This window comes from Octodon degus, unplaced genomic scaffold (assembly GCF_000260255.1).
Source record: "Octodon degus isolate 3935 unplaced genomic scaffold, OctDeg1.0 scaffold00038, whole genome shotgun sequence".
Classification (NCBI taxonomy): domain Eukaryota; kingdom Metazoa; phylum Chordata; class Mammalia; order Rodentia; family Octodontidae; genus Octodon; species Octodon degus.
In genome coordinates this window covers 1,810,447-1,825,942 of record NW_004524614.1, presented here as the reverse complement: position 1 = coordinate 1,825,942, position 15,496 = coordinate 1,810,447, and the positions used below count along the sequence as shown (strand labels likewise).

The window sequence follows — 15,496 nt, the reverse complement described above, 5'->3', positions numbered from 1 at the left end:
AGGGAGAGGGAGAGGGAGGGAGGAGGACAAAGGGAGAGGGAGAGGGAGATGGGAGAGGAAGAGGGGGAGAGAGGGGAAGAGAGAGGGAATGAATTGTGGGAGACTGAGGCAGGAGGATCACCGCAAATTGAGGCCTTCCTGGGCTATATGGTAAGTTCAAGGACAGCCTGAATTACATAGGAAAGAGAAGCCAGGTGTGGTGGTACATACCTATAATCTCAGCACTCAGGAGGCTGAAGTAGGAGGATAGTTGTGAGTTCTGGAGACTAGCCAGAGCTACAGAATGAGGTCAAGGCCTACCAGAACTGCATAGGGAGATGCTGTCTCAAAAAAGACAGACAGGGCCACCCAGATAGCTAGGCAGATTAAAGCACCTGCTTAGGTAGATGCGAAAATTGGAGTTCAATCCCTGGCACCCTGCCCCTGGGGGGAAACTGAGACAGGGATTGAGATGGTGTGGTGGCATGCACCTATAATCCTAGCACTTGGAAGGTTGAAAACAGGAGAATCACTACCAGTTGGGTCTGTGTAGTGAGACCCTGCAGACCCTGGACTACAAGTATGAGAATAAAAAAAAAAAAAAAGGAAGGAAAGAGGAAGCAGGCAGGCAAATTAAATTCAATAAATGTTACTATTGTTATTAGGAATGCTCATGAATTTAAATGAACACAATGTATATAAAATAGTATGCCACAAATACCAGAGGGATACAAAGATGACTAGTACAGCTCTTATCCACTGAACATGTGGGATAAAATAACATAAATATTTGCAACCCAAGCCAGAAAACCTACTTATGTCCAGGTGCTATCAATTCCATAACCAACCTAAGAAACCACTCAGTTTTCTATACATCTTAGGCATCTAAGTGGAATCCTGTGATTTGAGTATAGAAATTTAAACTTTTAACAAGGCAAATAATCACATATTAAATGATGGAACTCAGATACTGCAGAAATTTTAGGGAACAGGCTAATTAATGTCATCTGCACAGAGAGAGAAATTTAAAAGGAAGTTAAAATTTAAGATGGATTAACAGAGTAGACAGAGGGCACAGGAGTACTGCATTGCATTAGTTCACCACTGGCTTCAAAAATGTGTGTGACCTGGCCTGCCATGCCCACCCTGCCTGGAGCACACTGAGAGGGGGCTGGAGGCGTGGTTGCTTGTGCCTGTAATCCCAGCACTTAGGAGGTTGAAAACAGGAGAATCACTATGAGTCCAATCTAGAAAGTAAGATCCTTTGGGCCCTGTAGACCCTGCCCTAAATATAGGGGGAAAAAAAGTGTGTGAAAATCTGGCATGGTGGCACATGTAAGAGGCTCAGGAAAGAGCGTTGCCATGAGTTTGAGGCCAGCCTGGATTAGGCAGTGAGTTCAAAACCATCCTGAATTACACAGAGAAATCCCATCTTTAAAAAAAATCAAAGTAAAAAAAAATAAATAAAAATTAAAATGTGTATGGAGCCCTGGGGGGCACAAAGAGCATAAAGGAGGCAAAGTAAGAGTGCACGGTCTCACTGACAATTTTTTTTTTTTTTAAATGTATTTAGGGCAGGGTCTGGAGCGTCTACAGGGTCTCACTATACAGATCAAACTCATAATGATCCACCTATGTTCAGCCTCCCAAAAGCTGGGATTACAGGCATGCGCAACCATGCCCAGTCCCACAGTCTCAGCTCACCCTAGGAGTGGGGCCAACACAGCATGAACACTGGGGATCGAACCTGGTTGCTGTGTCTGCTAAGCAGGTGCTTTAATCCACTAAGCTATTTGGCCCGCCCTTCACTGAAAATTAAAGTAGGACTTATCAACTATCATTAAAAAAAAATAAACCTCACTAATCTAAAAACAGAATTAAAAGAGACACTGTATTATAAAATGGCTGCATGTCTCAACATGTACCAAAAAAAAAAAAAATTAATAATATGCAAAAAAAATTTGGTTTAACTGGTGGTAGTCTGAAATACTGTTACTTTGCATCTGTTGTGTGTATAATGTGGGCTAGAAAAGTAGGTATTTTTAGGACTTAAAACAATTACTGGCCAATTTTGAAGATATTCAATTATGTTTCCCTCTTATTTTAAGTTACTATTCCAGAAATGAACAAAAAAAATTGAAGTATTTTTACACAATCAATTAAAATATTTAAACTTTCCTGACAACATAAAATCATTGAAGATAGTATGAAGTGTTACATAAACTTGAAAATATTACCAAAGAAATACATTAAATAATTGCTTTCGGAAGAAGAAAACCTACTTTAGACCTGACCAATTATTCACTCAATGTAGTGTTATCTGCCAAAGTCATAACAGAAAGTATTGTAGAAGAGCAAAATTTACTCCATCAGGTCATGAATATTATTTTAACTTCCCTAAACATAAAAGTTTATGTTCACTGAGCACTTACAAGTACCAGAGCTGATGCTAAATACTTGACATACTTCAACTAACAAATTTAAGGTACATACAGAATATTATTATATCTCTTTCCCAAGTGTAGGAACGGTAACATGGAGAGTAACTCCCCCAAAATGATTTACCTCAAGAGACCAAATGACCAGATGACAAAGGCAGGTCTCCCCACCAGCACCCAGTGGATACATATAAGCCATCTCTTTTTTACCTTATACAAGCCTTTCTACAGCTTAGGTAAATTCTATTTTATTACTAATAATTTACTTACTAAATAAGTATTTATTAAAGATCTTTTTCTATATCAACAGTTCCTAGGAACTGAGAATAAGTGGTAAATAAGACTCAAGACTTCTAATGTCACTCACCCACTCACTGAATACATGCTAAACTCCAGGTATTGTCAACTGCAAAACGGGTTATGTAAAGATCTCTGCCAATGCAGAGCTTACTACACTCTAAGCTGATGTCAGACCACCAACAAGTAAACAATAAATACAAAAACTGATCACAAATGTGGTAAATATTCTAAGTACTATCAGGTACTATGGCAAATGGAAAGTTCCCTAGACTGGCAGGTCAGAAAAGGCCTCTCTGGAAGAGACTACAGTATGTGAGTTCCAAAAAAGAACTAAAACTAGCTAGGAACAGGAAGTAGGAGGTATGGGTATTGTAAATTAAGAGAACTGACCTCAAGGGAGAAAGACTGGACAAGGCCACTGAGGAACTGCAAAAAGACTGGTGCTAGAGCAGTATTTTTCAAATTAACACTAGGACTGATAGAGGAATATTAATATTAATATTAATTTTGCAAGTCACAGCAAGATGTTTAACATGTAATAGACTAGCCTAGAAAGTAGCAAAAATGTATCCCAAGAAGCCTGAGTACTCTTTTCTGAAACTCTTTCAATTTGAATTTACATGCATGAACTTAGCAGTAAATGTTAGTTGACAGTAGGTCAGGATCACTGAAATGAAAAAAATGGGCCCAAGATAGGTTTAAAGAAGTTCCAGATTACTCCAGGCCTTGCAGATGATATCTCTTTGAAGTTCATTTTAAGGACAGTGGGAAAGTTATAGGGAGAGCAAAGATCTTTTTTTGTTTGTTTTTTAAGTCACTCTGTCTAGAAAGTAACAAGAGACTGATGTAGAAACAGATGTTGAGACAAATGGGATTCCACTGAACTATGCAGGAGTTGATGAGAGCAGTTTTTATCTAATACAAGAAAGGTCTGACAGGATCTTGACAGGAATCAAGCATTTTCTTAAGAATGTAAGTGTCAGGAGTGCTTCTTGTTATTTAGCTTACCAACTAAAACAAAGGAATTGTCTAACATGCATTTGCTACATGAATGACAATAGATTAGAGCAGGGTGGTAAATTTTTAAAAATTCTACTGCTGTAACTAGTTTTATCAGTGGAAATGAAGACAAATGGAAACTGCACAAGTAAAGCTATCAGGACTTGCTAATGAAAAATGTTGAATAAGAGAAGAGAATAGAAAGTATTATGAAAAACTTTCAGATTTCTGGCTTGACTGTATAGTATGCAGTCTCTCTCTCTCTCTCTCTCTCTCTCTCTCTCTCTCTGCAACTGTTGTTTTCATCTTCATTTCCTCTTTTTTTCTTTCTAAAAATACAGGCAATAGTCAAGTTATTTTCTCCTTTTCGATCTACAACACTTCCTTAATCTTGATTTCATGGAATACACATTTTTTGATTTTTGTGAAATCCTTCATTTTTATCTTCCAAAGACTTAGCTCCAAAGGCAGAATCTTTCATTAAAATGTTAGCTTCCCATTTTCTTTCTGGAGCTTCTCTGGCTATAACCTTGTCACCCCAACCAATAGTGAAACTATGAATACACTACCTAAGATACAATGACTCACTACAGAATATTCTTACCTAGTATACATTAATATGACTACCACCAACTATTTGTAGAAATTATTTTTAAACACTCATATATAGGATCCCACTGTGGCATAAAGGCTTGCCAGTGACACAAAAAGATAATCACAAAATCATTAAAGACAAAACACTGTAACGTGCAAAATTGTAACAATGTGAGGGACTCAAAACCTTTGTTTTCGAATTTTCCCACTGTGCTTTTTTGAAAACCTGGCACGCTGTAATTTTTTTTCATTCATTCGATTAACACTCCTTCTAGCCTCAGACAGTTCTCGCTGAGGCACAGGAGCAAGCCCCCCGCGCCCTCTGCGGGCAGACCCCACTGCAGGACAAGGCCGGCAGCACCGCGCACCCCGGGGTCTTACGGCGCACAGAGCCCGCCCGCTCCTCCAGGCTGCCGCAGGCCCGCCAAGGCGACGAGCGGAGCCGCACACGCCGCAGCTCTGCCAGCGCTTCTCCCCCGCCACCGGGAAGGAAGCTGGCGGGAAGAGACGCGTGAGGAGGGCACTTTAGGGCCTCATGGAGAAGGGAAGGAAGCGCCGTTACCTAGATGCGCCGGTGCCAAAGGAGAAACCGCCGCCTGTGCCGGTCCCGCCGGTGGCCATGGTGGTGGAGCCCGCGGTCGCAGACCCAAAAGAGAAACCTGTGGACATGACTTCCCGGGGTTTGATGCGGTCGACCAAATTAAAGGGGTGCAGGACGCTCCGCTGGTCTCACAGCTGAGGTGGGCCGAGCAGCATCTTCCGAACCCAGCCCGGACCCGGCAGGAACGTCAACCCCAGCTCCTGCGAAAGCAGGCCAGCCCGAAGGGGGCGGAGCAATCACGCCAAAGCACGCTGGACGCTCGCCTCGCGCTCAGGCACGCCGGAAGTGAGCCGGCCGCGCAGGGAACCCTGGGACGGTGCACAGCGCAAGGAACTTCGGGACCTGGTGGAACGTTAGCATCACTTACTCTCTTAAAGGGGTAGGCGCTCAGGGTTCAAAACAAAATACAACTATTTTCCTCTTTCCTACTTCTTCTATCTTGTTTAGTACTTTGTGGCCGATGAACCTCAATTATTGCTTCTATCTTAGCACAACGGACGCGCAGAACGCCAGAGTTGGAGGGGCCTTATTGAGCATCCCCGAGGATCCTCAGAGAAGCGGGTTGGTTTCTAAGTCATGCGGCAGTCCGTCCATAATAATCCACGCACATGCACTCCGCGGGACGGTCGGCCTACGGGGCGCCCTGCGGGCCAATTTGGCTGGGCCCTGGCTCTTCTAGCGCGCAGTTCACGTCTGCAGGGTGCGCTGTGTCCGCGGCAAGACCTGGGGACCAGCGACCGAGCCCTGAGATCCCACCCAGAAGGCTGCTTCCCTGCTGCCTGGGAAGTTCTGTCATCTTGGGCTGATGCTAAAGAAACTGCCAAGTGGCAGGCGTGACAAAAGTACAGCAACAAGTACATTATAAGGTGAAATGCAGGGGTGCATTGAGCGACGTAGGGAAATTGTGGGTTTAGAGAAAGGATGCTGCTGTCTCGCAAACATCAGGAAAGGCTTCCTGATGGTAGTGGGTGAGACAGCTGCAATCCTAATGTGGATCTTTAGCTCTCCATCAGTCATGGTCAATACTCCAACTGGTTTGCCTAATTGTAATGTCTTATGGGGAAAAAATCCGCTCGTCAACAACCCCTCGGAAATTTTCTCCTAGAGCATATTCTCACCAGGACAGTTCCTTGATGAAAAGCCGAGTGGCTCCCTAAATTTGGTACTCCATGTCCATCGTATGACCAATCTTTGGAACATCTCACAACTCCCCTTAATTTCATATTCTCACCTGGACATAGCCACCTTCTATGGAAGACTTTTAATAGATTTAAGAATTTAACAGTTATTTTTCAGATGTACGTCTTGCAAATGTTTTCTTTCATTCTGTAGTTTGTATTCTCATTTTTCCTCACATTTCTTAATTGTAACACACATTTTACTCTGGTGAAAATATCCATAATGAAATAAATTATATGTGTATTATGGGAAGAAATATATGTTTTTTATACCTGCTCCTTAATTTTTCTGCGAACCTGAAACTCCACTAAAAACTATAAAGTCTTTTTTTAAAATAATTTTATTGATAAATAGCAGTGAGAGTTTCAATAAGTAACACACTGCATACATTCTTCTTAGTGGTTAATTGCTGTACAAGATGCGGACTTGAGATCCTATTTACAAATACCATTAGAACAAATCATTCTATTCATTAAGAGAATGTAACTATATATCTATCCTAACTATATTTTGCATTTGAATACACAGATGCAAAATGGACATTCATCTGTATACCCTTTTTTTGTTAAGTTCCGTTATTTGAATATTATAGGTGTGTAAACTCAGCAAAATATTCTAAAAGAGTCCAGTAGCCCATAATAGCATTGGGTCTTCTGTTTAACTGGCAATGTCAGAAATTGTTGACCTGAGTCCCCCACAGCTCAACATAACAGCATGGCTTTACTTCCTATATTTCGTCTTCATACTTTTCTACTGGATGGTTAAGACTAAGGTAAAGCAGGACCTATGCAACAAGAGTTGTAGCTTTTGGAAAACTAAAGTCTTTAAATATGAAAAGAATCTCTTTTTATTCTTGGTGATACCATAGTGAATTCATCATGTTAAATCTGTAGTGCATTATGATGAGTCTAAATATGAATTTGTCTTTATCCCTCTTAGAATTTGTTGGGTTTCTTTATTCTGTAGTCTATTGTTTTCTCTGCAGTCTGAAAAACTACATAATCTTTTCATAAGTCTATCTATCTATCTAACTATCTATCTATCTATCTATCTGAGACAGGGTCTCAGTATGCAGCTCAGGCTAGGCTTGACCTAACTTTTGTAGCCCAGGCTGGTCTCAAACTCATAGCGATCCTTATGCCTCAGCCTCCAGGGTGCAGGTTATAGGTCTGTGTGTCACCACACCCAGCTTCTTTTCAAATATATTTAAATTCTTTAAAACATTTATTTATTGGGGCCAGGGAGATGGCTCAGTAGAATAAGTGCTTGCCTGGCAAGTGCAAGGGCCTGAGTTCAATCCCCCATTTTGGAAAAAAAACAAAAAACAAAAAAACCCACACAACTTATTTATTTGGTACAGGGTCTTGCTCTGCAGCTCAGACTCCAGTTCAGGTTGACCTTAAGTTCACCATGTAGCCCCGATTGGCCTTGAACTCGTGGTGATTCTCCTCCTCATTCAGCCTCCCTAGTGCTGCAAGTACAAGCATGTACTACCTACCATGCCCGCCAAAAAGTAAATAATTTATTTACTTAAATAAAAATGACAGAAAAAGCTCAAGTTGAATTTACACTACTGTACCTACCATAGTTTTCCCCCTACTTAGTCATACAGAATCAATGTTCTTGTTATGTGACACAATATCTCCGCAGGAGGTTTTTAAATGGATGCTCCTACCAACAGTGAATCCTGTGGAAGCAAAGAATGTGATTGTTTCAGATAAGGATACATTAAACATATCTGATTATTTCGTTCGAATAAATTTTAGTATAATTGCTGCTCAAATTAAAGGGAATGTATCGAAATTTAATGTAGTCCACTGGTATAGTGATGGTGATAGAGGGGAAACTCCCAACCTGCTAGATAGCTGGTATGAGTTTGAGTTCTCTAAAACAGAAGAATGAATTCTAGGAACAACAGAGGTTAGCAGAGGTTGAAGAATCTCTTTATTGGGAAAAGAAAGCTGTCTGAGAGAGAAACAGGGTTCAGAGTGGGGGCTGACGACCCTGCCTTTTCAAGGGATTTTTATACAGCAAAATTATGAGGTGAGGGCAGGTCCAAACTGAGGGGAAATGGCTGGCAGGATAGCTCAGCGCACTAAGCGCTTACTCGGGCAAGCACAGGGACCAGGGCTCGATCCCTGGTAACACATGTCGTGCTGGCCCTGTTCCCAGGTACGCTGAGCCGGCCACCGAGTCCAGCTGTGGTAGCGCAAGCCCGTAATCCCAGCGGGGTGGGATGGGGGCGCTGAAAACAGGAGGATCACCACAAGTTTGGGCTGCATAGTGAAACTGTACCAAATATATAAAAAAAAAAAAAGAAAGAAAGACCTGAGTGAAAATGGGAAATCACAAGGTGGGCATGTGGTGGAACGAAACTATGATCAACCGATAAGATTAGGAGCACAGTTGCTCAGGTAGTTTTGATTAAGTGGGATCAAATGGGGAAGCAAGTCATGTAGCAGAAACCGAACAGGGGCTTTTCCTGGAGGTTTGGGTCAGTGTCCCTTCCCGGCTTTCCCAGTGTGGTAGATAATGATTTAGAATATCGATCGCTGTTGTTTATCCTTAGGGGAAGCAAGTGGGTGCCTTCGTTTCACCTTTTGTCTTGAGGTCAGCAGCGGGACCCCCCACCGTTACAAGGTACACGTCTTCCGCCCTGGCTCCTTCGAGAGGCTATCCCTGTCTGACTGCTATACTGTTTCTTCTAATTTAGCTGCCTTTTTCACAGACAGCTTCCCCGTGAAATGCCCTTCATTCAGGATCCGTCCTGAAACGCTGCGATGTCTTCTGTCCACTGGACGCGGGCTTCAGGACAAAGGACTCCCCAGTGGCCTCGCCGAGCCGTCTCAGTCTTCCACCAGCGGAGGGCGCCGTGGAGCCACCTGGCACCCGGAAGACGGTCGGCCGGCTCGCCCTGCATCCGGGCGCCCGCCGTGCGGCTCGGGGAAGGGTTTCTAGGCGACGGCGCGGGCCGGCTGCGCAGGCGCGGTTCACGCCGCCGGGGGCGGGCGGGAGGGCGGAGGCGCTGCCGCGCAGGGAGTGCTCGCTGCCGCGGTGTTTTCCTCCCTGCCGGGGTTGTGTCCCCCGGTATAGTACGCCTGTGAGGCTGGCCGCCGGCTGAGGCCTCCCTGAGATGGAGCACATCCGAACGACCAAGGTAGCGCGTGCGGGAGGCCATCGCCGCCGGCCGCGGTCTCCCCCGGAGGAGGAGGAGGCTGGGCCGGGCCGGGCCTGTGCGGGAGGCGCCCGGGGCCTGAGCCGGGGTCGGGTCGCGGGGGTCCGGGGGTGAGTGCCGGTAGGGAGCGGGGTCTCGGCGGCTCGGGGTGCAGGGGCCGGTCCGGGAGAACTACTCGCTGCCTCTTAGCCCTGCGTTCGTTTCGGGGAATCGGAGCCGCTGGAACTGCGGGGTTTTCAGCCTTTCGCCGCCCCGGCGCGACCCCGAGGCTCTGGGGTCCCCGTGCTAACCTGGCTCCGCTGTGAGCTGTGCTCGGTCCTTTCCCTGGGTTCCTCGTCGGGTGTCTGCGATTAACGATGCAAGTTTTGGGGGAGATCGCGGGGAGTTAATGCCCCACCTTCCTTCTCTAGAGCTTCGGTCGTTTTGGTCTAGTGTTCTGCGTTTGTACTTCGTATTTAGGCACACTTCTCCTGCCAGCGGTTAACAGAAGAATCAGCAGCAGGAAAACATGTCTTAAACGGTTGGATGCAAGTTTTCGGCGAAACTTAGCAAATTCGGTATTTTTGTGTGCGAGAGAGATCTATTTTATGATTTTTGTTACGTTTAAAGATAGAAGGAAATAACTCAGTATTATTTGTTTGACCATAGTTTAGTCAAACTTCAACTTCCGGAGGGAGAAAAACAAATAGAAATTAAAACTGAGTAACATTTTAGGTCAGTTGATGCCTGTAATTGGGAAGAGGCCCGTTTTTGTGAAAGCTGACAGTGTTTGGCCAGAGCTACAGCCATCAGTGAGTTGCTGCTAAAAATCTGATCATACTGGGGCTAAAATTGAGTCATTCCAAAAGCAATCTCAGCCGCTCCGTCATTTTCTCATTAGAACAGGAGGTCATGTATGCATACATACACGATCTGTTACAAAGAGGGCAAAGAAAGGAGCTCTAAGACTAACGAGAAAGTGATATTATTTAAGCTGACTTTGCAATAAAGAGCCAGTTGGAGGACTGCCTGAACTTTTTCCCCCCAAGTATTGCAATATTTTGACTGTCACTACTATTATCCCATTTTATAGCTGAGAAAACTGAAATTTATAGATTTAAATAACTTTTTCTGGCTCACACAGTCTGCCCAGAGCTCATTGGGGCTGGGTGTTTCTGATACCAGGTCTGTTCTCTTAACCACAGAATCACAGGTTAAGAGATTCAAATAGTGATATTGGACAGTGTAAGTAGGAAAAGAGGAAAAACAGAAAGATTTTGTCTAGTATTGGGCCGGGGAGATAGCTCAGTAGAATAAGCGCTTCCCCAGCAAGTGCAAGGGCCCAAATTGAATCCCCAGTTCCAGCAAAAAAAGAAAACAAATTTTTTTTTTTTGGTCTGGTATTCAGCTCATATATGTAGCGCTAGGGGAACAATCTGACACCCCAAACCGACTTGGGAAAATGGTGTGTTGAGGTAACCTGGAAAATTTTTGCAGATGGAATATATCGTAGAGAAGAGTGGGGCAGTCTGAAAAGGGGACAAGCAGAGGGTGAGGAACTGAGAAAAAGTGTCCTGGGTATGAAATTGGGAAAGGCAAATCATTTTGAAAAGAGAACACTCTTCCTGTAGTAATTTCTTTTTGTGTGCCTTTGCTGTCTTCGTTTCATCCTTCTCTTTGAATCAAGCACTGTTCAGGCACTGTTAGTTACTGTTTAGGTACTGTTTAGGTGTTTTCTAATTGGAAGAGATGTAACAATAAGAAAGTTTAATTGACTATATAATTTATTAGGTAATGTTAAATGCTATGGAAAAAAACAAAACAAACATAACCCCAGCATGGGGGAGGCTGAGGCAGGAGAATATATAATGAATTCTAAGGCCAGCCTGAGCTCCATAGGAGTACCCTGTGTCATGAAAAACAAAACCAAAAAAACAAAGCTCTAGAGAACCAAAGATTCTGGAGAGTAACTGGGTGGGTTTGGAGGGACAAAAGTAAAATGGATAATTCAGACTTGAAATTGGGGACGGAGTGAGCCATCCTCATTTGGGTTTCCACAGCAGATAAGCAGGTTGTAAACCATTTTTGGGAGGCACCTGGTTGCTAAGAGCTAACAAGGCTTGATTGAAAGAGAACAGTCTAGAAGATTAAAATTGGGGGACAGAGGCAAGTTACTGTGGATCTTAAGTCCTTTGTAAAATCTGCTTTACTCTGAGTTAGGCAGGAAAACATTGACAGAATATCAGCTGTCTTCTACATTACAGAAAGGTGGAATAATATGTAACTGACAAGTTCCCACTGGATTTATTTGATTGGAGGTTACACTTTTTTCTCTCCTCTATAAGTGTTTCATTGATAATTTATGTGGCAAGAGTGCTTTGTCTTTCAGTGCTTTGTCTTTGGTAGCTAATTCCTGGCGGTATGTTAGTGTGGAATAGCAATTCTGCTAGTCCCAAGTAGGTGCTTGGCTATAGGGAGGGAGCCTAGCAAGCCACCAGAAGCCCTGACTGAGTTTTCTGCTCAGGGGCCACTGCACATGTTGTCATGTCATTAGAGAATAAATGTAGCTGGTCACAGGAGTTGATTGGGGAAGGCCATTGGTTTCAGAGGCCACTTTTTCCTCAGCAATAAACAGGTATCTGAATTTTCTAAGTGTAATCCTGTGTATGTGTTATTCCTTGTGTTTTCCATGTTCAACTTTTCACTGGACTGAAATTTGAACTTCTTTGTATAGAAAGTTAGAGCACCTTTTAGTGTAGGCCTGTGGTTAGCAACAGTTTCTCTCAGTTCTTAAAGTAACTTGTGGTATTTACTAGCTCTCACAGAGTGATTTCACTCTGTGATACTGTTGTGTCAGCTTAAGTAAGAAACACCCCCTGACTGGCTTAGCATAGTGGTGAGTGTGATTGAGTGAGTTTGCTGAAGACAGCAGACCCACCCTGGTTGTGAGTGGCGCCAATCAATAGGCTTATAGCCTGAATGGAATAAGAACGGAAGGCTCATTTCTGTCTCTGGAGGAGCACCAGTTTTTGCCTTCTCCTTAGAAGTCAGACTCCTGGCTTCCAGCGCATTCTCTTCAACCCCACCTCACTCCCCACCCCCGTGCCCCGCACCCCAGGCCCTTGCATTTCCTGATCTAGAACAGTGAGGATGACACTGTGTGAAATGGGACTCTTCAGGGAGCTCCAGGCCTTTCGCTTTTGACTGGATCCTTCTATTCTCCAGCACACGGACAGCCCTTTTGCACTCTTCCACCCCTGACTGCAGGTGGCCATTGTAAGCCTACTTTGCAAAGCTTTACATGTTTATATCTTACGTTGTTTCTCTAGTGAGCACTGACTGATACACTCTCCAATTTGTTCTCTTTTCCATGTATGTTTCTCTTTATTTACTTTTTGGTTTTGAAGGATCCTAACACTATTTTTGTAATGCCTCAGTAAGAGTGATCTGGAAGAGTTGCGGTTGCTTCCTAAGCATCTGCTTTAAAACATTTTTTAGAAATGCTTGAGGTAAATCCATAGTGACATTTGTAAAGTACCTCCTATTCCTTAGCAAAAAAGGGGAAATATAATGAAGCTGTTGGTTTTTAAAAATCACGAAGTCTGTGGTTTGAAGTTTGTGTGCCAGTGATTTTTGCAAAAGAAAGATCCAATTTCCCTTTTGTGGAGAGGATTCGCAGCAATGAGCAGAATATTAATATAATACATTTTTCAGAAATACTCCTGTTTTCTTCAGAACTTTAAGTCCTAAGTAAATGTTCTGGAATGATTTCAGGTTAATTCTATTCTGTTGTATCTATATGCTGATTATCCTATTAAAACAGTTGTGTGTGTGTGTGTGCACATGCACGCATGTGTGTGGTGGTGGTGGTGGTGGTGGTGGTGGTGGTGGTGGGCATGGAACCCAGTGTCTTGTACACACAAGGCAAGAGCTCCGCCACTGAGCCACATCCCCAGCCCGTATAGCATGATTTTCTACTATTATATTTTCATTTGAATATAACCTTGCCTTCACTAAGGAAATGGATACTACCCAGGTTATTATACTTAAGACATATTTTTCTCTCAGACTTCCTTTTCTTTATTAACTTTGGCTTTTTGAGACATTTCTCCCTATTCCAAGTTGGCCCTGAAATCACCATGTAGCTCAGGCTGGCCTTGATCCTGCTCCCTCAACCTCCCAAGAGCTGGGATTACAGGTGTATTTGCCCTACTTGGCTGCAGTTGTGTATTTTAAAGAGTCAGAATTGTAGTAAGCTCTGAAATTAAAAAAATTGGACCTACAGGGGCCTTAAATATTTGGGGAAAGAACCAGAGAGTAGAGAAGGAAACTAGGTCGTGTAGGTTAAGAGTGAGAGGAATTCAGAATTAAAATAGAAAAAAAGTCAGCCTAAGAATGAGTAAGTATGCTGCTTAAATACAGCCTGAGCCTCCATCTCCATGGTGACTGGTTGAGGGATGATGATGTTGGGCCTTCTCCTTCTGGAGTTTTGACAGTTATTGCAACTAACAGCCAGGCTTTGAATCTGGAGTAGAGCTGACCATAATTACAAATCTAGTAAAGGAAATTCCAGATTATTTTGGATGTAAAACTAGGAGACATTAGAAAATAGGCTTAGAATATTGGAAAGAGTATTTTAACTCAGATCTCATTGTGCTACATACCTAGTCAAAAAGCACTATGTAATACTCAAGAGTTTTAGAGGAAGAGAGATTTTGCTCTGATTAAGCAATGGTGTGGGTATAGAGGACTGAAAGTCCAAGCATATGTTGCTAAGATAAATAGGAAATGAGGCTGAACATAACTGTTTGGCTAGTAGTTTTTGTTTTTAATTTGCTGCTTAGTCCTCTGTGTGTGTGTGTGGTGTTTGTTTGGCTTTTTATGTAGTTAGTACAGGGTCTAGAGAGTCTCACTATACAGATCAGACTCGTAGTGATCCTCTTGTTTTCAGCCTCCCAAGAGCTTAGATTATAGGCACAGGCCACCACACCCAGTCTCTGCTCTTTTTTTTTTTTTGTTTTGTTTTGCGGAACCAGGGATTGAACTCAGATCCTTGTGTTTGCCAGTCAGGCGCTTATCCTACTGAGCCATCTCCCCAGCCCTTGTTCTTTTCCTTTCTTTTTTTCTTTTTTTGCGGAACTGGGGATTGAACTCAGTCCCTTGCGTTTTCCAGGAAAGCGCTTATTCTACTGAGCCATCTCCCCAGCCCCTCTTTTTTTTTTTAATAAGAAAAATTGTATTTATTTAGGAGCATTCAAAATGTCAACCAAACAGTTGCGACTTTTTTTTTTTTTTTTTTTTTGCAATTACAGAGTGGTATTCAGTTAACAGAGCAATTACTTCACATAAGCTGTGTAATAATCAGAGACAACTGAAGATGAAAAACTGCCATCCCCATATATAACCAATTTTTACTGTGCATAAATAAGAACGTGCTTTAAATTTCCATGCCAATTTATAACCCCCATACTGTACCAGGTGAGGTTAGTGGCTATTGAAAATACCACCAGGACAGGGCTATTAAAAGACACACTCAATAGTGTGTTAACTATACAAAAAAAAAAAAGACACTGTGCAGTTTAAAAACAAATCTTACACAGCCTTACATTTCAGTTTTTTTTTCCTACAAAAATTGTGTACAGGGGGATTGATTGCTTCTTTATAGACAAGAAAAAACCTGCACTAGAGCAAACTTATTCATCATCATCTTCATCCTCTTCATCTTCCTCTTCATCATCTTCCTCATCCTCCTCCTCTTCTTCCTTTTATTGCTTTTTTCAGCCTTGACAACTCCCTTTTTTGCTGCATCATATTTTTCTTTAGCCCCAGAGGCAGCGATGTCCTTTTCATACTTCTCCTTCAGCTTAGCAGCCTTCTGGTATGGCTGCTTATCATCTGCTGCAGTATTATTCCACATTTCTCCAAGTTTCTTTGCAACATCACCAGTGGAGAGCCCAGGATGTTCTCCTTTGATTTTTTGGGTGATACTCAGAACAAAACAAGAAGGTCAAAGCAGACCTCTTAGGCGCATTGGGATCCTTGAACTTCTTTTTTTGTTTCTCCTTTAGGAGGAATATGTTTTCATTTCTCTTTCATAACGAGCCTTGTCTGCTTTTGCCTTGTCTTAAAGTTTTTTTTTTTTTTTTAGATATGGTCTATGGTCTTCTACCTCTCTGAGCACTTAGAAAACTCTGAGAAGTTCATGGAAGCGTTTGAGTGCTTCTTCTTGTGCTGCTTTTGGTTTCTTAGAAT

At 42.8% G+C, this 15,496-nt stretch overlaps 2 protein-coding genes across 2 annotated transcripts in view; one reads left to right on the top strand and one right to left on the bottom strand.

Moving 5' to 3' along the window:
* Nup58 (nucleoporin 58) overlaps nucleotides 1-5,147 on the bottom strand; it is a 52,158-nt gene extending 47,011 nt beyond the window's left edge. Inside the window, exon 1 of the mRNA XM_004631113.2 lies at nucleotides 4,873-5,147. Within this exon, the coding sequence (XP_004631170.1) occupies nucleotides 4,873-4,979 (107 nt within the window). The 5' untranslated portion in view covers nucleotides 4,980-5,147. The remainder of the gene's footprint in view (nucleotides 1-4,872) is intronic.
* Nucleotides 5,148-9,014: 3,867 nt separating this feature from the next.
* The window catches only part of Mtmr6 (myotubularin related protein 6), a 63,361-nt gene continuing 56,879 nt past the window's right edge, over nucleotides 9,015-15,496 (top strand). Inside the window, exon 1 of the mRNA XM_004631036.2 lies at nucleotides 9,015-9,247. Coding sequence (XP_004631093.1) covers nucleotides 9,224-9,247 — 24 coding nt within the window. The 5' untranslated portion in view covers nucleotides 9,015-9,223. The remainder of the gene's footprint in view (nucleotides 9,248-15,496) is intronic.